Below are 24,871 nucleotides of genomic sequence, written 5' to 3'. Positions count from 1 at the left end.
CAACTCCAAGAACTTCAACTCAAGCATCCATGAGCAACTGAACACCAGCCTCTGAATCTTGGCAATCATTTATTGTTCCACCAACATCAACTACTGCTACAGTTTTATTCAGTGGTTCATCCAGTTCCTTTTCAAATTCCTTTCTCGAGCAGATTTCAACACCAACTGTTTCCACTCTTGGAGTTGTAGCATTCATCAATTTTGCAAGGACCTGATTAATTGGTGACTGTTTGCCACCTCTTTCTTGCTCCAATAACAAATAAGGAGCCAATTTACCTTTGGCTCCTAATTGCTGATCAATTATACTAGTGGCTTTTCCCTGTAGATCCTTCAATGTTGGTGAAAATTCAGGTTTAAATGCCATAGTAAATCCCTCGATAAAAATCATGTTCAAGTGGAGCAAAGCCAGTAATGTTGCTTGATCCTTGAAATAATTATTCACAGCTTCATACAGCTTTAAACTGGCACAGAGCTACAGTTGTACTGGCCAGTGCATCAACACTTCCTAGAGCATCCTTAATAGGTCTTGTAGATCACAGGTCTCTTACTGCGTGTGGGTCTTAGAAGTAGGGTCTATAACTACTGCGGAAACAAAGAAACTAGAGGGGAGAGAGTGAGACAACCCCTCTGATTCATATTTATTTCGTTTGTTCCAAAATTCAGCTCTAGGGGGACATTTGAAAACTCATCATTGAGGGGCATTGCTTTATTCAAGACTGGGTCATCCATCTTTGCCGCCATTATAAGATCACCTACTAAAACTTTTCTCCCCTAGGCGAGCAGAGTTAAGCAGGCCTGAATCCAATACTGGCTGAACAGCCTCCTCTGCATAGACTGTACGGATCTAACAGGTGAAATTGCTGTTGTAACATTACATCTAATAATTGAGGGGGCATCTTTACCAAGATTCGAGATCAAAGCTGTAGGCGTGGAAATAATTTGCTTAGTAGGGATCATTTGATACATTGGAAACAATTCCTTCAACAATTCAACATAAATAATCTCTCATCTCGTGTCAGGAACTTTGTTTATTGCCAGGTCTTTCAACGTTACCATGGATTTGGAAAAAATGGAAGCTTTAGCTCCAAGGAACTAATCTCTGCTGATGTCTTAAGTGAACACTTACTGAGGGCGTCTACTTAACTGGCCCTCCATGCTTGGGCTTAAGTACATGTACCCAACCTGTGCACCCTCAACAGGCTCAGTTTCAGCGTCAGTTGGTTCAATATGTTCAACCGCCATTGAAACACCATAAGTATTCTGCTGAGATCCTGAGACTGCCCACATGTTCGTCAGTGGCTTAACTCTTATCATTTATGATCGCTAAGGGGCACATGGAAGAAAATGTAATGCACTTAGTGTCTGCAGGATTCAGTTTTATGCTCAATGGTGTGCTTGGGAGGATGCACCAGGCAGGAAAGTTTGCTTACTCCCAAGTCTGTAACCAGCTTCCATCTCAACAACTGGGACACTATTTTTGGCAAGTATTTAATTCCCCAAAAAGGGTATACAGCAGTTTACCTTTACTAAAAAGCTGTATGCCACTTGGCGAAAGCTCAAAGGAGCCGATGTGCACAGATTAAAGGGTGAGATATTCTTCCCTAGTTCTGAGTCCTCGTAGTCCTAAATACACCATTATATGTAGCCACCAACTGCTTCCACCCCCTCTACTATGCACTAATTGTGTGCAATCAATTGATACAGCATCCAAGAGTCCCAACAGTCATTCTTAGACTCCACAATCAAGCAGAATGAGCATTATGCGAGAAAAAAAAGCATGTACATAAGCAAACAAATTGTTTTAAAGCATGGGCCAGACCTACTGCTTGACTTAGTACGTCAGCAGTGGTATGGAGTGCACCATTTCACTAGGTCACTATGATATTGCAGCCACTGCCTTACCCACTATCACAGCGGGCCACAGTCTCCAACATCCCCTCTCCCCCATAGGATGGGTGGGGGCGGGGGTTTGCAGATGGGGGGGCGGGGGACACTGTACAGGCCGCATATAGCAATCGCGATATGGTCCAAAATTCCTGCTCTGGAGGCACTAGTTACCTAGTACTAGCTGCCGTCCACAACACCTGCTGCTCCCTGCACTGCCAGTTCAAGAACAGAGGACAGAACCCTACTACATCAGATCGCCAAGCCGCAGCGAGTCCAAGCTGTGACTGGCAGCTTCCGACAATCTTTGTAAAGCTGCCTGTAGTTTAATGCGATTTGGAGATCTTTGCAAGCTGCAAATAATCGCCACCGATTTGTTTTTCTTATACACCTGGCAGCCACGACACCACCCATACCTCTGCCCACTTCACTCCCCCCCCCACCCCACCCAAACTCCACGGTGTAATCTCAAAGTATGCCCCCCACGTCCCAATTTCCAGCACTAATAGAATTAGTGCTACACAAGCCCTAATCACGTTACCCCATTCGCTAAGCCAAAAATAAAACTGCCCAGTCTTACCTTTAGCACGTCGCCCCTCTTGAAGCTCAGCTCGTCATCGGCTGTAGCTTTGAAGTCGTACTTCGCAATTGCTTCCATTCTCCGAGCTTTTAATTGTTCCAAAAATCCTGAGAGGGGGGTAGAGAGAAAGAAATCCCCCTCCCCACGGCCCGTGCAGGCGCCTGCAGGACCTTCTTCTTGGCAAAAGCCGTCTTGATTCTGTCACTTTGCTGCCAGAGCGACCCTGCTCTAGACCAGCTTCACCTGCTCTGCGGCGGGTATCCAAGTGAAAGTCGCATTTGAAAAAAGGAGGCATCCACCCTGAAAGAACAAAAAGAACTGTAAGAGTTGGTAGCCTGGCAATGAATCGAGCCGAGACGGAGTGATCGCTAGGACCATATTTTACAGCCAGGCAACAAAGAACAAACGTGTCAGCTGTACTCATGACAGGACCATGGCAAAGTGCCCCCCACCGCAAGAAAAAGAAAAAAAAATCCTCCAAAGGCACACCTCAAGCCCACTGCTCTAACAGACTAAAGAACCTGCATCGCTAGTGGAAGGACGACATGCAACAAGATTACAGAGAGCGTTCATATGTAAAGCTCCGAGAGAAAGTGCACCAATAGATTAGCAATCAAATGTCAAAAGATTAGCTGCTTAAGAGCAGTTGCTCACATGACCTACCAGCCTACGACAAGCAGCTGTCATGGATGCGAGGGCTAGGAGGTGGGGAAGAAGCAGACCGCAACAACTGAAGCACAGGCCAGCTGCGACTCAAAGTATTAAGATAGAAAGGGGAACCTTGCGTGTGTCTCGGACACACCCGGATATGAAAGGCACGCGGGCTCTGTGTCGATGCAAATTCCGGCCTCGCGGCACAGGCATGCATATACCAGGGCCATCTGTTGTTCAGAACATAGATCTAATCTCAGTAAAGTGGTCATCATGGAGGGGAAGGAGAAAGATGACCGTCTCCGAGTAGCATTAGAGCACCACGCAACATAGCGAGGAGAAAAGCACTTCGGTAAATTAAAATAGATGCAGCGTAACCCCTTGACCCCTGCTAATGTTTCCACTGTGTGTTGCAAAGAGGAAGCTGAATAATGTAAAGGACGAGGGGAACAAAGGGTATTATGTGCCAGGACGAGACTGCAGCACCCATGCGGGGGAGGGGGGGTCGAGAATGGAGAGGGGGGGGGGGGTCTGATCACAAAGCCCACCCATTCCGCTCATAAGAGCGACCACGTACCCTTTACTACGGAGAGATGTTGCTGGCTGGACTCCCTCAATCATCGAGGCACAAGCCTGCAGACTTTCAGATCGAATTGCTAATGTCAAATAAAACAGGCGGGGTGTTGGGTGGGGAGAGAGCGAACGAACTGCAAGAAGAGACAATAAATCGATCTTTGGTAAAAAAAAAAAGTGTCAGCAGAGGCCCAGAATAAAAAGGGATTCGTTCGGGGCGAATCAAGCAGGGAATGAGCAGAAACGGTCACCCTTTGCTTTCATCCTATAAGTTACATGCTTCACTGCCTCAAACCGGGAATATGTTGCTCATAGCACACAAAGGTGGTGTGCCCCCCCCCCCAGTACGTGCATAAAGAGCGCCCCACCCAACTGCGCCCAGCCCCAAGTACGCCCCCTAAAGGGAGCAACCCCTGCCCCAAGTACACCCCCTAAGAGAGCCCTACGAAGGGGGAGGGGGCTGGTATAAGTAGTAGAGCTGGGGCACACTGGCATCGTTACCTTTGATGTGCCCAGCTCCGCCTTTTAAACAAAAGGGGCTGGGTGCACCAAACGTCTGACACCAGAGTTCCCCAGCCCACAGGCAGCCCTTTCATTCAAGTGCTGACAATAAGCAGCTTGTGTAACCGTGCAGCCGCTACACCGGCTGCCTAAGGTGTTGGTGTGGCTCGGTGAAGGGTGGGCCCGGCACAGGAGCCCGTTCTGGAGACTGCCAGGGCTCGTTCCCGGCCCACTTAAAAGCCCTGGGAAGCACCATAACATAGCCAGGTTTACTTGGGGTGGGGCGCTCTCTTTAGGGGGCGTGGCTTAAGTGCAAGTACTTGGGACCACACACTCTTTGCGTGCTATGAGCAACAGATTCCCGGTTTAAGGCAGTGAAGCATGTTAACTTCTAGGATGGAAGCAAAGGGTGACAGTTCCTGCTCATTCCCTGCTTGATCACGCCCGAATTAATCCCTTTCTCGCTTCATTCTGGGCCAATGCTGATGCTTCCTTTACAAAAGATAAGCCAGGTTTACCACACAACAATACTACCAATGCTAGCGAATACATCTCAAAAACATGAGCAACAATATGTCCAGCCTTTTCAGTACTAGAAGCACCAACTAGAGCCAATAAAATCTGTCAGGGTTCGCCAGTGGCCACAGCATATCTGGACGGCTGCAGTGCTTTAGTGGGTTAAGAAATTGAGGGCGTTACCCTCATTTGAGGGTGTTGCTTGTGTGATGGTGTGGTGTAAGAATTGGTGGGTGTGGCCTAAAGAACATGTAAGAGAATGCACAGGAATGGTCTGGCCTACATAACTAAGTTCATATGGCAACACAGTCCGCTTGGTACAACACATCAAAGCTCAAATATTTATTGGACCATCTACTAGGGCCATTGACAAAAGGTTAGGTATTGAGGTACATAAGTGGGTGCATTACATTCTCAGTATATAAGTCGGACAAGACAACCCTTCAAATCCATCCACTGCAGAGGAGGGAAAGGTACTGGGTGGAAATTACCATAGGGTTTAGCAGGGCCATGGACAGTCAATGGGTGGGCAAACAATCTAACAAAACCTACAGGTTGTGTGTGCCAATGCATGTGCCATTCCTCCCTATCTGCACTCTAATGCAATAGTTTGGCTTGTACTCAATCGCCAAACTAAAAAGGCTGGGAGTTTGGATAAGAGAGGAAACAAGGATAGCAGAATACCCACAAAGCGTGGGGAAAAACACCTAGAACCAGATCCCCTCATCATGAGCATTACAAAAAAGTGCACCGTTAGTCGATATACCTGTACACTTTCATGTTGCACTGTACAGCAACATCACTGGTGTATCCTGGAGTTTGCGTGACATCCCTCTGTCTTCTAACAGCTAGGGAATGAGCCACGAGGTAGTTGGGAATAGCGCTGGATATATTATGCATTATAAATGTGTAACACGTCACCTGTTCGATATAACCTCCCGTCTACTAGCACCCTCATACCAGATGGCACAACAAAACGCAACCCATAGAAACAGAACAACACTCTGTTCTTGTCCCATTCTCTTTAGAGTCACTGCAAGTTGTTAATGCTGTGCACAAAGATTACTAAAGCATGGCAGTACACGTGCCTTTTGTGGTTGCTAACCACCTTCCAGTCTATACCAACATACATCTGTTGCAGGGTGAACTGGACGAGGCAAACACTTTGAGAGAAGAACCAAGTTAACTCCATGTTAGCCTCGACCAGCTAAAACTGCAACAGCTGCCAAAGTCGGTGCCATGAAATGAAACTCACTCGTGCATTGAGTGTTCTCTACACCAATACAGTATACAAATTCAAAACGGTATCCCAGAGTGCATTTTGTGCAAAATAACTAGCCATCCTGTAAGGCACACAGTGTGTGTGATCAGGTACAGAGCTGGTTGCGAAGTACAAAGAAGAAGCTCATGTTTTTTTCGTTGTAAGAGCTAGGAACAAATGGTTTGCAAAGGGAAAAGGCTAAACCATTGGTAACCCCAAGTCTTTCGGCAGAGCAGATTTTGCGGGAATTTGCTCTTGTGGAAAAGCTACAGATTTGGGCATTGTGTGTAGAAGCCACCAAGGAAAACAGGGAACCCCATGCATTTCCGAAAAGACGACACCTGTGGGAATCCACAGGTCTGACTTGCACGAATCGCCCCAGAATGCATTACCCACAATCCCCGGCAAAGTCCGAAATTTGGCATGTTCAGACATTTCCCTCTGCCCACCCACCGAAACACTGTCAACACCACATGTCCTACCTTCCCGCGTTCCCACAAGTCTCCCAACGAAAACAGTACCTCACATGTGTGGGTGCACCTACCTGGGTGGAAAAGAAAAAGTGTCCCCGCCCCCCCCCCCCCACGATCCTGGAGCTCTGGCTGGTCTGGCTGGCCTGCATCGCAGCTTCGCCCTCTGGGAAAGTTCAGGGACCCTGCCAGGGCTCCCTGGACCCGCTGCTGGGCTTGGGGATGGTTGCCCCATATGGGAGACAGCCACCGAAGGCCAGGGACATCACCCCCGCCCATTCAGGAGCACTGGCTAGTCTGCGTTACAGAATTTCCCCCTGGTGAGGGAAAGGGACCCTGCCAGGGGCTCCCTGGCGCTGCCGCTGTGCTTGGGGATGGTACACCCACATGGGAAACTTATGCCCACGGCCAGGGACATCACCTCCAACCGCCTTAGTGTTTTTGCTGGCTAGGAGAACTGCTGATAAGGAAGACTCCTTCTTGAATTGCCCAGAACCAGAACTGCATTGTAGTGACTATACACCTCCTCACTTCTTGTAGTAGTACATGGCCACCGTGTTGTCAGTCATTGTAACACTTACCTGGACTCCTAGGAGCGTAATGCCTTCTAAACCCGTGGACCCGATACTTGACACCTTTTGGATTCTCTTCCTGTTTAAACAATAATAACAATAGAACACTAACATCTATTAACTAAAAATACTATTGCATGGCATGTGTGCTCCTTTAATCCCTCCCTTCTCACCCATGTTTATTTTTTATGGAGCTCTCCATCCTGCTTTTCTACAGGGGCATTTTGAGATGAAGAAACAATGTTAACTTGGGTAGCTGTTGTACTCTATATCTTCTTGTGATAAAATGTCTTTGCTTTTAAGGATGAGACTGGTGGTAAGAAGCTGGTGAAAATACTGTAATCATTTAGGGCTTAAATTAGATTCATACGTTGGAGAGATCTCTCTTTCTAATAATTTGCTCTTTTTCCTCTTTCTTTTGCAGGTTCTTGGAATTTATGAAAAAGGGCTTATGGCCGAGAAGGGCTGCAGAGTTACCCATAATGATAAAACGTTTTTAAAACACGAGTTCGCCTATACGGAGTAACTGCAGCCTTCAGGGATGAGCGCAGAAACAACTGAGTTGAAAACGTGAAGAACCTTCAGGTACGTAATGCTTATGAAACGTCTTCTTTTCACTATTAAGTTCATTTATTGTTCATTAAATACCTCTTGTTTTGTCTGCAGGTTTTCGGAAAGCTGAGGAAAAATACCTTTGGAAGATGCGGTGGCTGCGGAAGAAACTTCTGACTGAAGATGCTACAGCAGTGATTGAAACTTTGGAGATGGTAAATCTTTTCTATTAACTATTAAACTCTGTAAATTGCTGCTTTCTAGAATACTTTGAGCATTTTAAGTCTGAACCTCCAACTTCCCTCTATGCTCTTACAGGGCTTTCGCAGTCGTCGATAGGCAGGACCCACACTCCGATGTTAAAAGCACCACAGATACCCGATGGGGGTCTGTAGGGGACATTTTTGCCCCACATTCGTAACTATTTTTGTACCCCGATCTGCGTAGATGACATTCTTACTAAATACAAACAGTTTCTGGTCAAGGAACTGAAGCATGACGATCTTCCAAAGCGATAGCTCTTGCGGAAAAATGGAACTGAAGCCAACGGTCGCTGCATGCGCTATATACCATCGAGGACATCGACACAGAGACAGAGGCCCTCGAGGGACAGAGTCAACGCGCAGCACCCCCTACTGGAAAACATTTCCAAAGTAGCTGAAGCTTGATATGGAGATATCATAAGATGAGGAATACGTGGGAGGACAATCCATTTGAAACGTAGATCGTGTGGTGAGAACATGAAACTGCTAGGCAGTTAATGGCCAACTAGAAGACACTTGATCTGTGTATAAAGCGTCATGGTAACTAAGTAACCGCAATTGACGGTATAACCACTGACCAGTTTTGGACCACTTTGATTAGGGCAAATCACTGGTGATTTTAGCTTCTGGGTATCACGTTTGGAAAAAGGTTTTTGGGAAAATGTAAATGTGTATGCACCAATAACATCTTTGTGCAGAATTGTACTATGAATTGATGCTTGCGAGTTATGTACTTTTTAAATTGTATTATGGAATTATTTTCCTTATGTGGTTTTTTGACTTGAATTGTAAATATATGACTTATTTGATGGATATTTTATTCTTTTGTGAATGTTAGTGTAAAGGCTCTTTGAGCTGAAAACACTTCCAGCACCACCACTACACATGCTGATCCGTGAGCACAGCACAGCATACCACTGGGACACAATTTACAAGCATCTTAAATTCCATTGTGGCCACTGACAAATCAAGGGAATTCGACCCTTCTCCCCAAAGAGGAGCCCCTCAGCCCCCCCAACCCTGTGAGGCTAGGGAGTTGAGCCCACTCCTAGGGGTTGAGGCAAGTGGTACCTCACCAGGAGAGACACCCCCCACCTCCCCACGCAGTCTTCAGGGGGACGAACTGCCATTCCCATGAGGAACTCCCTAAAGCTGCGTACACTGTGGCCTACATGGCATGCTCTACAATACCAGAAACCATTAAATACCACGAATGGGACAAAGAAAGTCCTAATAGAAGCAATTATCTCACAGAAAAAGAACATGCCCCTTAAATATCCAATCCATTGGAACCAGTATGTTCAATAACATGCATTTGACGAACAACAGCGAGAGAGACGAGACGTATGCATAGGCAGGCAAGGGAAGACACGAGCAACACCTGGAGGAGGCTGAGTAAGAACAAGCCAGGAAGCAGGCAAGTTTGGAACTCACCGACGCTAGAGCCATGGCGCAACCCCAGCACGACAAACCAGCAGGGCAGGAGTCTGGTGATGGTGGGACCACAGAAGGCTTGTGGTGACAGCCGGTCCGACAGCCATTGCAGATACCACCAGGCATAAGAGTTGCATAGGGTCCGGACCTTCGTTGAAAGACCTGGACACCATAGAGAGAAGCAAGGCTACAAGGAGGAATGCACCGACGAAGGCAAGGTGACGGTCCGAGACCAAAGAGACGGTCGCCAAGGGACAAGGCTCCCGAAGATGATGTTCTTCATAATAGAAGGGAACGGGGAGAACAAGAATAATGGGAGGCCAAGAGGGGATCAGTATATCATGCAAACAACCTGTCTCAGTAGAAGTCGCAAAGTTACACTCGAAGCAGATGACTTTAAACTATTATTATGATGGTATTTATTGAGCATGTACCTAGCTTCGAGAAGCAACAGAGCACCTTACAGGGGTTTACACCGATACAAATACATAACTGAGCACATTTCTCTAGTGGGATATAAGACAAAGGGAATATTGAGAGAAAAGATCAGTGGATAACAATATCCCACAAAAGGGAGAAAGAGGCAAAGCCAAACCTGGAAGCCAAGATAATGTGTACAAGAAGAGTATCAAAAGGAGAGAATATTTTGAGCCAGAGTTCAGTGGAACTAGAAAATCTAACCAAGTAAAGAATCAAGTAGACCAAAGCAAGCTGAGCTCTAATTGACCAGGAGAGAAAGACAATCGGAGGAATATGGTCTTCCCAGGATACTCTAGAAAACAGCAACAAGGAATCTGTAGCTTGTACAAGACCGCCGAAAGGGACTCCCAAGGAGAAGGAAAAACTCCAGACCGCATTTGAAGAGTTGAGTCCTTCTGACTAGCCACAACATGCAGTGTTTTTAAGTGCAATTTTGATTAGCAAGTAGAATGCTAAGGTCTAAAGGAAAATAGTATTGGGAGTAGAATGATGTCTGGGATGGAAGGTTTTGGGGGGGGGCATGGTGGGGCTTCTGGGGGAAATCAGTGGCAGTGCTCAAAGTAAGGTTTTGAAGTGGGAGTATTTTACTCCCTATTTTTGAAAGGGAGTAAAAACATTAGTCCCATTGCCAATCAGTATTTTATAAGCAAGTAAAAATGTAAAATGTTTTTGTAATATTTCATTGCACCTTTCATGCAGATTAAAAGATACATTTTTACCTCTTTGTCTCGAGCAATAAATGTTCATCTCCGTGGTGGAAGACATGCACTACTGGTCCAAACATATCCATTGTTGGACTGCGAGTGTGGGGGAGGTTAATCAGGGACAAGCTCCGGTGTCAGTTTACTTTTTTTGTTGGGTTTATTTTTACTCTACTTTTAGGGACTATTTGCCTATTTTTTTATGAGTAAAAGTAGATGATACATCCCTTATCTGTAGGGCTGGTAAGTGGAGATAGAACGGATGTACTGAGCGTTCAGCAGGTAAATATTTACTCCCCATAGTGACTAGTGTTCATGGTCCACAGTCTCCTTCCTCCCTATGTGGACGGACCCCAACACTAGCAAGTTAGACCGGGTGAGTTCTCAGCCACAGCCCACCTACCCAAGCCAATGGCTCCAGCGTTCACCCTTTTTCTACCTCGGTCCCACCAGACAGATGGGTACATTTAAGATGGAAATTTGTAGCAATGGGGCTATGTGGCCTAGGAGAACAGTAGTCACTACAGCAAGTACATCCCATCCCCTAACCGCCATACTTGTGGGATATTTATTCCAGATGTGGAGATGGGCAGGAAAGAAAAGGTTACTCGCTGTAGTAACTAACTTACTACATGGTCCTCTTTTCTCCATACTTGTGGGATATTCGGTCCCTCGGGACGGGACCGGAGAACGTTTTTAAAAATTTTATGTTTACACTGGGCCAGCACGCATATGACTCTAGCCCCGCCCAGAGCAACGCCCTTCTGTCCTTTTTGATGGCAGTAGACATCCTTTTTGATCGACAATGTTGGTAGACATAAGCAACTAACAGGAGGATAGTTCAGGGGCAACGCGTTCGCCTTGGAAGCAAGACTACTCGGAGAAACACAGATTCGATCTCTGGGTCCACGCTTAGAAACCTCTGGTTATTAAGCATGTTAGAAATAACCAATTACAATTAAGGGGAAGTTTTTAAAGAGGAAGACTATGGACTAGGACAATGCGAGTCACTACGGTAAGTAACTCTTACGCCTACATCCCACCCTTTCCTGCATACTTGTGGGAGATTGCCAAGCACTGATTTATAGAAAATGGATGGATGGATGGATTAAACTCCCTGAGTTAAAGGGGTTGCAGAGGACTGCTTGGCCAAACTAAGCATCAGCTACAGAGCGGAGGTTGAGAGTTTGCAGAACACAGAGGGGGAGGCCCAAGTGGTCGCCTTGGCAATGGTTTCACAGGGAATGTATTTCTGGAGAGCCAAAAAGGCCACTTTACACCACTCTAGATTTGTGTGGCTGTCTTTTGGGTCTGCAGGTCTTGTTCTGTGTGGGCTTCTGTGATGTATTGCCTTAGGAGGCCAGGGAAATGTGGCCTTAGAGGCCAGTGTTCCTTTTTTGACATTTGGAAATGTCACAAAGAGGTTCTAAAGCCCTTTGGTCCTATCAAGATAGAACTTGAGAGGTCTCCTGATGTCGAGGTTGTATAGGACCTGTTCTGGGGGGAAAGAGAGAGAAAGAGAGAGAAAGAGAAAGAGAGAGAAAGAGAGAGAAAGAGAGAGAAAGAGAGAGAAAGAGAGAGAAAGAGAGAGAAAGAGAGAGAAAGAGAGAGAAAGAGAGAGAAAGAGAGAGAAAGAGAGAGATCCAAATTCTAATCCTACTTTTACAAGACTTGTAATGCCAAGGGCAATTAAAACACTTTGAATGGGGTGGGGGTAGATGCTGCCACCACCGTAGAAGACGGGAGGGGACATGTCGTTAGGGGAATTTCCTCAGACGTTTTAAGCCTGTAGCGAGTGCCTATTTCTTGGTTTTCCCCACACTATCCTGCCCCAGCCTAAGATTTTGAAGGAAAAGGCATGAACGAGCCTGCATTTTCAAACTAAGTGTCCCTGACAAAACCTCTGCCCATAGAGTAGGAGGTTCAGGTATCGGGATGTCTAAATGAGACAGAAGGTCAAACACCCCGATTGATGAAGGCATCTCCCTCTCGTGCATATCTGCCACACTCTTATTGGCGGGACATTCAGCAGGAGGCGGGGAGCATGCGGCACAGGATCAGGTGCCTTTGGCTCAGGACAACGCTCTACGGAGGAGCAACTTCCATTGGCCTTGCATGTTCCGGTGGCCTGGGAAAAACTTCCCCAAAAGAGGTCCTTAAGGCAGGTTTTCATTGGGTTGGAGTACATCAGGTTTTCGAAACGGCAGACAAATGCCTCTTCCAAAGATGTTCTTGACTGTGGAGTTGGAACCATTATGCCAAGCTGATTCTGTTGACCAACTGCCAAGCCCCCTCCTCCTCAACCACAAATCAGTAAGTAACAGTGCCAAAGTAGGAGGAAGAGAGATAGATGGTGGTAGGGACATTCCTGGATTCAAATCAATACGCAGACAGCAAGGACGTGGGCCTGGCATCCACACCTGTCGCAGCTAAAGGTGCAGACAAAATGGCCAACATCGTTCACTCGAGCAGCTGCCATTTTGAGATCACAGACTTGTCAGAAGCTATGGTTTTGGTCGGAAGCTTTTGATACTTCCTTAGCCCTTTTTGAGGGATCCTTGGCAGAGCCAGTAGAAGTTGACTTTCAACGAGCCTCTAAACGTTTTGCTCCTTCAGGCTGGAAATACAATGTTTAGCCTCCGAGTGGAAATTCAGAAACAAATCTGGTCTTATTAGCCACGCAACGTGGATTATCGGCCTTGCTGGTATAATTGTTAGCCCCTTTCTGGGCAACCTCAGAGGAGGCTCTGGTATCCATTTTAGTCCCTGAATGGGGCACCTCAAGGCGAGCCCTGATGACGCTAGAGTCAGGACATGGCATCCCTAAACTGGATGACCCCGGGAAGGAGTGACTGGACGGGTTGCTCTGAAAAGGAAAGCATTCACCGAGCTATTTTGTTTTCCCTTGATGAAATTATGTAGACCGGAGGAACGCTGTGGAAGACATCCCCTCACCAGACGAGCCTTCTTTCGAGTGCCTGGACCGAGACAGAGGGGCAGTAGAAACGTGCGTTCCAGCAATTGTCTGGGCCTAGACCCTCGAGCCAATGATTGTGAGGGTCTGCCACTGTGTAAAGAAGTCTGAAGGACAATATTTTTTGGGTGCTACCAAAAAGTGCTCCGGCCCCATCCCGAGGAACGGTATTCCACAAGTATCAAGGAAAGGGGGCAGGATGTAGGAGTAACTAACCAGAGCCAAATAAACGCTGCAAAACGGCTTGTCTGAATCCGCCATCTGCTCTCGAACTGTAGGTGTGATGTTAGAGGAATGCTGATGGGGGGACCCATGGGCGTCATTGCTAGCCTGGCAACTTGGGAGAGGACACTAGAAAGCCACGAAGGCTATTCTTACGCAAATCCAAGAATAAGGCTGAAGAATACAAAAGGAATACCCGACGGGGCATAGTGTGAGCTCCCTTATTAGGCATTCCAAATGGAACGAAGAACCTATCGGAAATCTGAACTCTGTTTATGATATAGGATATTTTTATTTGTATCGCGCCGATAAGTTTTTCAGAGGGTGACAAGGCAAGGGAGGGGAAACAAGGGGGGACAAAACAACGATCTTACTAGGCCCAGTGACATTGAGAAGGCGCAAGTGCAGGGGAAAGGGAAGGGGGAAAGTGCGAGGGGAGCGAGGGCGAGAGGAAAGTGCTGAACATGTGATAGAACACCAACAGGCAGTGTGGCTAACAGGTGGCAAGTGCGTGAATAAGGTGTAGACAACAGGTGTCTGATAAGTGCTAGAAGGGGACTGTAGGGTTGCAGATACAGACCCGAGTGCAGGGGTTGCCAGGAGACAGTGCGGGTGTGTGGCTGGGAGGGCAGGGGTCTGGGCCCGAAATCAGAGGGTAACCAGGTGTCCGGTGCTAAAGCAGACAGATTAGCAGGGGAGAGGAAGAGCGAAGGCAGAAGCAAAGAGGACGGTCTTGAGGTGCTTTCAGAACTGAAGATTGTTCTCTTCATGTTTCAGAGAGTCAGGGAGGCTGTTCCAGAGGGAGGCCCCACCTAAGGAAAGGAAAACTCCCAACTCGTTGCTTGGAGAAGCGACTGACCCTGAGGGAGTTGGAGGTGTAGGAGCTAAGAGCTTGAGTAGGATGCATTTACGGATGGGAAGTTGTGGACCCATGCCCCAGAAAGCCTTGTGGACAATGCAAAGGGTCTTGTATGTAACCCTTGCAGTCATTAGGAGCAAACAAAGAGACTGCAGGACTGGAGAGATACGATCGCAGGGCAAGTCTCGCAGTCATGTTCTGAATGAGGTGCAGAAGACAGAGTGGTTGCAGGCAGATTTTGAAAGAGGCTGTTGCAAAAGACCAGCCTAGAGAGAACCAGAGCCCTGGAGACAGTGAGCTTCTGGGGGAAGGAGAGGAACGGAAGAATACCTCTGAGGAGGTGCAGTTGGTAGTTCGACTTTTTTGAGAAGTCAGATGTGAGAAGAAAAGGAAAGCGTGGAGTCAAAGATGACCCTGAGGTTCTTAGCCTCGCAAGTGGGAGCAGGGAGAGGGCCAAGGGAGGACTGCCAGAGAGTGACAGGAAAGGAAGGTGCAGGTGTGCCAATGAGGATCTCCGCCGTCTTACTGGCTATCCAGGTAAAACCTGAGTGCTACGAGCATGCAAGCAATGCAAACCACCCTGTGCCTTGGCGGAAGGATCTGGGTAAAAAGGCAGTGCGACTAATCCAAGGGTATTGTCACAGTTTCTATGGGGGAGGCCCCTTTCCACAAGGCCAGGGAGGTGAGGCTGCTAGCAAATACTCCCTCTGGGGGTGGTACTCGGTGGGTGGATTTCATGGGGAGGGCAAGTCTTCAGGGGAATGGTGACAATGACCCTGGGAGAATGTGGTATACATTTACCCCTTTGGTGTCCCCATAATCACCTCACCCACATTCAGGTCTCTCATACCACTATGTGTTGCAGTAAAGTAGAAGGCATCCTTGATAAGACTGGGACGAGGGAGGATTACCCAAGTTTGATGCAAAAGAATATTGAGACAAAGAAGATTGGACAAGGTGGTAAAGGCCCACAGTGGAACCAACACAAGCAGTACAGCTGTCAAGAGTCAGCCCTGATGGTAAAGAAGGAAGGACTCAATGGTCCATCGAACCAGCCTTGCAGTAAAACGAAAAGGGACGCTTGTCCCGTGGCAGGGGACCCGAAGGCTGAGAGTTGGGAGGCAGAGAGTTGTGGCGACCAGACAGGTCCAGGTGAAGAGACTTGGCTGGCTGCAAGCAGGAAAACGGCCAGACCGGCAGAGCAAGAAGGAAGGTGCGGACAGCCGGAGACATGAGGGATAATCCGTAGCTGCAGAACCACGAGAAGGAGAACGCTGAGCGCGGCAAAAGCAGAGGAGCTCCGCTCAGTCACCCGAAGAGACCAGAGACCGCCCAGAGGATTCTAAAAAGGTAGGGAAACTGTCAAACCAGCTGGAAAAGCTGAAAACCCATACAAATATTTCCCGAAGAGTACAAGCGGATACAAGGGGCATTATATTGGATACAAATGTTGTAAACTACGTTAATACAACCCGGAGAGCACATGAGAATGAAAGCAGCATTTCACGGGGTGACAGGAACTTTGTTAAGTAGTTAAACCCATCCCAAAGATCAGAGGGATAACAAAGAATACTCAAGCTGATACCAACATTAGGAAGACAGATAGGGCCTGGCAGGATCCAAGTGGACATTAAGCAAGTAAGGGAAGGAAATCCGCAGAAGCAGAGTGACAGGGTCTGGTACGCAAATGGAAATCAGGCAAAGCCCATCAGTAACATATCTAAGGATTCCCTTATCAGAGCACAGATAACTACAGCAAGTGGGCTAGAGTTCAGAAACAGTCTGGGAGGCTAAGACTATAACAGGAGAAATAAAACAGGAAACAAGCACATCTTTTTGGGTCTCAACGTTGTGAAGTCAAGTCTGGCAGGTTATTGAACCACACCTGACAGAACACTTGAAAGGTTAATTTTATTTAAAGCAGAGGAAAATAGGTTCCCTCCAGGGGATGAACGGTGCGTTTTTTATTTTTGTGAAAAGGCTTCCTCCTCCCTCCAGAGGATTGGGGAACAGTGTAGCGCTTACGGAAAAGGATTCCTCCAGGAGAAGGGAGAACTGTTTTGTTTAAAACGGACAGAGGAAAATGCATCTTCCAGGGGATTTGAGGAACTGTATTGCATCCACAAGTGGAAGCAAGATTCAAGGAAGAGGTTCCTCCCAGGAATTTGAGGAACAGGGTTTAAAAAAAAAATTCTAACTATTTATATCAACTGGTCGCGAGTACAGAAACATTTAGCTTGGAGTACAGTATGATGCAATTTTGAGGAGATTGCCCCCAGTTACACAGAACTCACTAAATCCCTGCACAACACAGACAAGAATTAAGTTCATCTCAGTCCGGCTCACAGCAGGGAAAATTGTTATAACATTGGGGGTTTCGCAACCATAGTGGGGTATTATTCAGCAAAGTCAATGAATGAGGCCCATACCGAGACATACCTTGCATAACGTTCCGCACATAGTGCAGTGATTTTGTCTGCCACCAATATGTCCCAAACCCTAACCAACCACTTCTGCGTCACCGGCTGCTCACCCCTCTTCCATGTCTGGGCGATAACCAGTTTTGCTGCTAATAGGAGATGCCCAATCAAGGTATGAACCCCCCCCCCACGCCCCACCTGTATCCCCCAGGATCGCCACTTGTGGGTCCGCGGGAATGTCCAACCCTGTGATCTCCTTTATCTTTGCCAGCACTTCCTTCCAGTAAAGACACACTTTAGGACACACCCAAACGATATGGAACAGGGTGCCCACCGCCCACACACCAACAGGCGGCCAAGTAACTTTTTTCCATGTGGTGTAGCCTCTCGGGGGTAAGGAAACGCCTATAGAAGAGCATACCATGTCCGTAACGCACTGGAAGACTAGCATAGGTCCCCATATTTGCAACCATTCCTCATCTTCTATGGTGCCCTCCACAGGTCCTCTTCCCATTTAAACATATATGGCAGGCACCTTACCGGGTTGCCCGTGACCAGGAGTTTATACAACCTAGATACCTTCCCCCATGGCATTATCCTGTAGTGTCAACTCCAGGGCCCAAAAGGTTCTCGTCACCCCCTGTGTGGGCAAGAAGCCAAGTGCCTCAATTGGGTGTTCTGACTGTTGTACATTTAAGATGAGTTTACATTCTTCGAATGACAATGGTCTTTGTACGACTTGCGTATACAATCCAGGCCACCCTACATTAATTTACTAAAGTCCCCCCCCATCCACACCCCGGGCAGAAGCCTGGATTATTCACCACTGGGGGTCCAGTTCTCTACCTATACCCCACCTATGAAGCCCTCCCTATATAGTAGAGAGTACATTTAGTTGTCACAAGTAAGGAGATGCCCCACCCCCACACCCTCCCTTATGTTCCAGGTTGGCGTCGAGGCTACTCTACCCCCAGTAAAGGCATGCGAGACCTGGTCAGCTAGGTTATAACGGAACAGTTGCGAGAACCCCAATCCTCACTCTTCCTGGCTTCAGTAAAACCCTCTTGGATATCCTGGCTTTTATTCCCTCAGATGAAGCCTAAAATGTTCCCCTGCAGCCTACGAAGGTCTGAGTCCGGGATGCTCACCGCCGGAGCCGAGCTCACGTAAAGCAATGGTGGTACCATGTTCATTTTGACTGCCGCTATGCAGCCAAACCAGGAACCCTCTTTGTCCCCGCGTCCCTAAATCTCCGGTCATTTCCACAAACAGCGGAGGAAAGTTGGATCGATACACCGCTGAGAGTTTGCTCGTGATGAAGACCTCCAGGTATGGTATAGAGTCCCAGGACCACTGTCTTTAGGCCCAGAGATGGGGAGTGAGAGCACCTATGGACTCCCCATCTCTGGGCCTAAAGGGACACATCTAGTTTATGTGTTTTGGCGTAGTTCACCCTAAATCCAGGGGCCCAGCCAACCTCATCCAGTTCCCCCAGCACCGCAGCCAGAGAGGCGGCAGTATTGCTCAATGTAATCAGGACATAATCCGTGTAGCTGGACGCCTTAAAGTGTATGGCCCCCACTCTCTCACCCTTTATTGTCTCTGCTGATCAAATGCGACAGGCAACCCTGCCTTGTACCTCTAATGATGTTAAGGCTGGCCGATGGTCCCCCATTCACTTGCAAGTGTGTGGACTGACCGTGGTAGATTGCCATGACCCCACGTTATTGAAATTCAGCCCAAAGCATTCCAAGTCCCTCCTCAGATAACACCAGTCCAAAGGCCTTATGGGAGTCCAAAGCGATTATCCCCAAGTCTAGGTCCGATCTCACACCCAGCTCCAGCAGCCCCAGAGTACGTCTCACAATATCCTGCGCTCCCTGACCAGAGATAAATCCTGTAATTCTCCTTGAAATAGTTGGGAGATTACTTTCCCCATCTCCCCGGTCAGAATGGGTTCCCCGTAGCACCGGGACATATAGTTACCATGGGCGTTTGGGTTTCGTGGGTCTATCCGCGGCTGACAGTGTTCCTGATATGGGCGCGTGGCCCGACAATGTGCATATGCCTATATTCGCCTCACAGGCCCATGGCTACAGTGAGCTAGGTATTAGTATTAAGTCCAATCTTGAGTAGGCCACGTGAACATGTTAATAGAAAGAGAAATCCCGGTCATCCTCGTGGGCCAACCTCCATACGTCCACCAGCCCCAACTCCTGGAGAAAAATGCAAAACACTAGAATTTTTAAATTCTAGTTTAGTAGGTGGGAGTGTTTTATCCTCCATAGGTTTTGGGACCAGATTAAAGTCTGCTCCCCCCCCAGTAGGATCTGCCCCTCCGCAGATGGTAGTATTTTGCAAATTGGAACTAACTATGATAAAGTGCCACGCCATCAAAACGCAGGTCTAAAACCTTGCCTTGAACCTACTCCAGCCCTACATGTAAGGGGTGTAATCAGCCACTTTTACTCCCTAAAAATAGGCCCAAAAAAAACAGAGACCACCAGGGAGCGTGGATGATGGTCTCCTAAATGGGTATTCCAGAGATGATAAAGAGCTTATCCCAATGATCCCTTTGAAGAAAAAAACAATAAAAACAGACTAAATATCAGCAGGAGCACCCACTGCCCAAATGAAAGCCTGCAGAAGGGAACAAAGCCGTAAATCAGGAGAGCGCTGCGGGAAGAGCCCCTCCCCCACAGAGCTCTGAACAGCGTAGCCCAGCACCACTCAGCGTCAAAACTCTAGCCAAGATTTGTAACAGCCTCGAGCCACTCTGAAGACACGCGCCAGTGGGAAGCAAAACAGGAAAGAGGGGATATCAACCGCGAGCCCGCAACCAATCCAGAGGCACAGCACCCACAAAGACGGTCCGGAAAGGGGGTGGCCACTGTGCTATGGCTGGTGGGGCGAGCAGCGGGCCTGGAGAATCTGGGCGGCAAGCCCTCCGCGCTGGATTTGCTGGTCGAGCACCCTTTGCTTTACTGGGAAGCCAAACCGACTCCAGAAGCAAGTGACAAGGAAAGAAGTTCCAGTGAGTAGCGGACACCCCCCAGAAGAGAGGCTACCCCAAGAGCAGGGCAGGAAAACAATACGTACGACAGGGGGCAAGGCAGAACAGAACACCAATTCTAGTAGCAAATCCACCAGCATCCACCGAGTTAGCACACCCCAGGGATAAAGGTGACGGCAAAGGTGCAGCAGGAGAGCTCCGTCCGAGAAGAAGCGAGGGACCTAGGAACAGTAGTGACACGCCGGAGGTCCGGATCAGAGGGATTGGCACCCATCCCAGCAAAGAGAACAAAAGCTGCTGTGCGTTGACCCGCAGAGAGAAGGACCCGACCCGCATGATAGCGGGAGCAGGCCCCATCAACATTATCTCACAAACTGCTAGAAAACAGACTGACACTGCTGCCCGACAGCGACTCCAGAAGAGCTGCGCCCCCAGCTAAGACCCGGAGGACCGGCCCGCCGGACGCCAAGAGAATGCCAGCCGGGAGATGAGGAGCCCAGGGGAGAAACCACAACGCATGAAAATAAGAAGAGAAGTACACCCCCCCACCCCACCAGCACAGCGTAACCTTAAAGGCCCACAAGACATTTACCAGAAGAGTACCCAGAAAGCGCGCACAGACTGCCAGGGATGTGACACCTACTGCAGTGAACCGAGCTTAAGAGTGCATCCCTCAGAGTGGGGTGAGGCAGTGGGGGGGCCAAGACAACCACACAATGGGATGAAAAGCAAGCAGCCAGCACCCCAATGAGGGGCAGGCAGTGAGAAAAGCAAGTAATCACCTTAAAAGAGAGCAGACCCTGGGAGAAGCACACGCAAAGACCAATAGACTAAAATAAGCAAGTGACACCGCAGGGGGCCCCCCCACTAGTGCCGAACACAATCTGTGGGACATGGCCCCCCCCCAGACCCACCAACAGGAGGGCGCCAAAAGAGGCCCCCTTGGTGCAATCACAACCTGCCAATAACACAAAGCCCCCCCCCCGCATCCCTGGAAAGCAAGACAGACATCAGGGAGCGCAGCACGGAAAAGCAGCTCAAGACAGTTGAAAAAGGAAGAGTACACCAACGCTAGGGGAAGGAACTAGCCTGGTCAGACTGCAAAAATACAGGAGAAGCCTCCCCAAAAACAAAAACTACCAGATTGAGTAACAGCGCCACGAAAGATGACATCACAGGAATTATGGCGTGCTCCAAGATCGGATATAAACAAACATCCATCTCAGAAATAAGAGGGGAAAGTGGAGAACCTGGAGCACAATCAAGTGAATACTGACCTAATGGAAATGAAGATAAACGCCAGGATGACAGACAACTCAGGAGGAGGAGCTCACACTCAAAATGGATGATCGAGAACAGAGAAAGATCCAACCTCCGTATTCTGGGCCTGGAAGAGAGGGAAAACCCAACCCAGGTTGAAAGACTGGTCCAAAAAATAATAAACCAACTATTCATGGCAGAAGGAGGCAAAAAAGTTAACATTGAAGGGGCCCATATGGGAGGGCGAACATTCAGAGGAGGGCAGCGCTAAATAGTGATCAAATTCCACAGCTACAGAGACAAGGCAGAAATCCTTCTCAAAGCCAAACAGACGCAGGACCTTCAGTTCCTAGGCTTCAAAATGAAGATATTTCAGGACCTATCAAACTTCACATTGGAAAGAAGGAGAGCATGTAAACCGCTCACAGTATGGCTGACGGAGAAAACCCCACACTATAGGTAGGGGTATCCCTTTGCCCTCACCTTTGAATACAAGAGAGAATAATACAGAGTGGTCGCGCCAGAGGAAGCCAAATAAGTGTTGAACCTGCTAATAGAGGAAGACAATGATAGATCCCTGACAGGACTGACGGAGCATCGCACAGCAGAGACTCTGAAGAAAGAGGAGCCACGCCGATGACAGAAAAAAGAAAAAACAGGGCAAAACGTACCACAAGCAAAACCTAGAGTCCCTGGCGAAGACTCCCTGAGGGGCCAAACGGATCTCCAGGGAGCATAAATCTGACCACATCAGGCAAACAATACCGAATGGGAATTAATGAAGGGAGTCCACCTGAGAGGAACAAGTTGCAAACCTAGTGGCCCTCAAAGCCAAGAGGGCGTCTCAACCACAAGGACAAAGGTATACAAAAGACCCAGGGAAGGGGACATCACATGCCACTCGGGGACCGCCAGAACAGGAGGCAAGGAGAAGGTGGGACCCAACCTAAATATGGCTACCCGAGATAAAACGGGAACAGGAAAAACAACCCTTGACCACTTTAGTGCCAAGGACGTGGGGGCGGTCCCTCTTCATGGCCCGGGTGTTGGATTACCTTCAGTTTCACGTCGGCGTACACGCCGACACGAAACAAAGTAAATTCACTGCGGCAGCTCTCCCTCAATCTCCAGCTGTATTGCAAGCCGGAGATTGAGGGAGGCGTCGTTGGAAAGGGGAGGGCCTCCCCTTTCCAACTATGGTAACAGAAGGGAGGGCCCAGTATTGGGCAGAATTTAAGGATTCAGAATCAATAAACAAGGGGGCGTCCTACCCTCCAAGAAGTGTATTCAATCATTTCATGCAAAATTAATCAAAACCTTTATGAAAATAACAGTTGATCAAAAACACGTTTGTCTCACTGAGAAAAATCCATTAATACACAGTTACATCCGCCTATTTTATTTAGCTGTAGATGTAAGTTGAAGTTTAAAGTGAAATAAAGTACATATGAAAAATATAAGAAATGTGGACAGTACATAACCTACACCTGTTTGCGCTTCTACAATTTATGCAGTCAACCGTGTATGGTTATTTTAAAGCTGCTGGTCCATTCAGCAGAAAACAGACAGTACATCAAGCGGGTTACAGATTAATGAACAGGTCATATATTGATGTATCCACTGTGGTACACAGGCAACCATGAACTCATGAGTCAGATAATGTCACAACACAGGCAGTTATATTGTGTACACCATTCCAAACGTGATTAGCTAGAGACATGAGTTGAAGATGTGTGTAATCCATAACATCTTATTGTTCACACTGGTAGCTCAGTGCGCTCACCACTATGTTACACTAATGTCCACAACTAACTAAAGGATTTCTTATATAGCGCATTGACTCACGGCGCTTACATAAACATATACAAACACATAGCACAAGTTCCGAGAAGGAGCAAGGCGGTAGACGCCATGGGTCATGGCGACTAGCAGGTCCGGAGGAATAGCCAGTAGTCCTATGCTAACATATGAAGATTAGACATTGAAGAGAAAAGTCTTAAGGCGTTTTCTGAATTTTTGCAGTGTGGTGGACTGTTTGAGATGGAGTGGGATCATATTCCAGCTTTTTGGGCCCCAGGCAGTGAAACTTGCTTCACCTAATTTCTTCAAAAGGGAGCGTGGTTGTACCAGTAGAAAGACAATTTGAACGTAATGTACACTTAGGTAGCGCTATCTGGAGCCTGGATTTTAAATATTCCGGGGCTTTCCCTGAAAGGCATTTAAAGACTATTACTAAGCCTTTAAATTTAAGCCACTGCTCAATAGAGAGCCAGTGTAGCTTTTTTCGATGCTCTGAGTTTTACGACTTAAGCCGCATACAGCTCAGACTGCTCCATTCTGTATAGTTTGGAGACTCCCGATATTCCTCTTAGAGGTACCCATCAAGAGGCTATTGCAGCAGTCTAGCTTGGTGTTAACTGTGGCTGCTGCAATGGATGCTCTATTGGCTTCGGACAAGCACGGTCGTATTTGCCATAAAAGATGGGTGAAGAAGCTGAGCATAAGCCAGTTTTTTTAAGTCTTTCAGCTAGTAGTTCGTGGTCGACCAAGTCGAACGCAGAGGAAAGATCCAGCAGAAGCAGGAGAGCAGAACTGCCTTCCTCAAGTATTTATTATATTGGCCTTAAGATCTAATAGTGCCGTCTCCGTTCCATGATTGGCTCTGAAACCGGACTGTTATTATTTTCGACAAATTTCTCCAGCTGCACATAAGCTATCTTGTCCAGTATTTTAAGTATAAAGGGAACGTTTGTGATAGGATGATAATTCTCAGGTATCAGAGGATCAAGGTTATCCTTCTTAAGTAGAGGGGTAATCCATGCCTCCTTAATGCTGATGGGAACAACAGTCTCCTCAAAAGAGGAGTTAACAAGTTCTGTTACCCACGGAGTAAGGGTGTTAGCGAATTCCTTAAAGAGTGTGGTAGGAAAAATATCTCCTTTGCATGATGTAGGTTTTAGGCCTTCGATAATCGCTAGGACCTCTAGCTCTGTCATGCTAGTGAAAGAAAAGGGTTTTATACCGTGATGCGATGGTTCTGGAAGAGAGAGTAGGGATGTATCAGTTAGACATTGAGACTCAATTGTATCCCTAATGCGTCCTGGAGTTCAGTTTTGTGACAAAAACTATCGAGTCTATTGTGACACTATTCATTGTTTATAGTAAGCCTATGTTCAAGGTTGGGATTTGTGAGTTCATTAAGGACTGTGAAAAGTTATTTAGATTTTATTGCAGCTTTTTCGATTCTGTCATCAATGTTTGGCCTCCAGCATTTTTTAGCTGCGACTTGATAGGTCAGTAAGGTGGAAGGAGACGGGTGATTACGCCACTGGCGTTCACATTTCTGGCAGAGATTAGATCGGGTGAGAACTGAAGTTTAAAGCCGTTCTTCTTCTTACTTCTCTCCTGTCGGAGAGGAGCAAGGATATCAAAGGCTTTATTAGTGGCATTCCTAAAGGCAGTGGTAAAGTCTTCCAAGGATAGATTACCTCCCAGAGGGGGTAACAAAGGATGTATAGTAGATTTAAATGTATCCGCTGTAATATTTTTTACATTGCATGATTCAGTTGTACTATTAGTTTTTATAGGGATAAGGTTAAATTTTAGCGCTAGTGCAAAGTGCACCAATAAGTGGTCAGACCATGGGATGGATCTATGTTGGTTACACTGGGTGTAATATTCTTAG

The 24,871-nt window shown here is 47.5% G+C and overlaps 1 protein-coding gene across 2 annotated transcripts in view; it reads right to left on the bottom strand.

Annotated features, from left to right (window-relative positions):
* The window catches only part of GRB2 (growth factor receptor bound protein 2), a 281,266-nt gene that overhangs the window by 232,061 nt on the left and 24,334 nt on the right, over nucleotides 1-24,871 (bottom strand). For both annotated transcript variants that reach the window (XM_069654806.1, XM_069654808.1), the window contains exon 2: nucleotides 2,465-2,764. In XM_069654806.1, the coding sequence (XP_069510907.1) occupies nucleotides 2,465-2,542 (78 nt within the window). In that variant the 5' untranslated portion in view covers nucleotides 2,543-2,764. The remainder of the gene's footprint in view (nucleotides 1-2,464; nucleotides 2,765-24,871) is intronic.

This window comes from Ambystoma mexicanum, chromosome 3q (genome assembly GCF_040938575.1).
Source record: "Ambystoma mexicanum isolate Mex_15411 chromosome 3q, UKY_AmexF1_1, whole genome shotgun sequence".
In the NCBI taxonomy this organism is placed as follows: domain Eukaryota; kingdom Metazoa; phylum Chordata; class Amphibia; order Caudata; family Ambystomatidae; genus Ambystoma; species Ambystoma mexicanum.
Note: the sequence above shows the minus strand (reverse complement) of the source record. Positions and strands in the feature narration are given on the sequence as shown.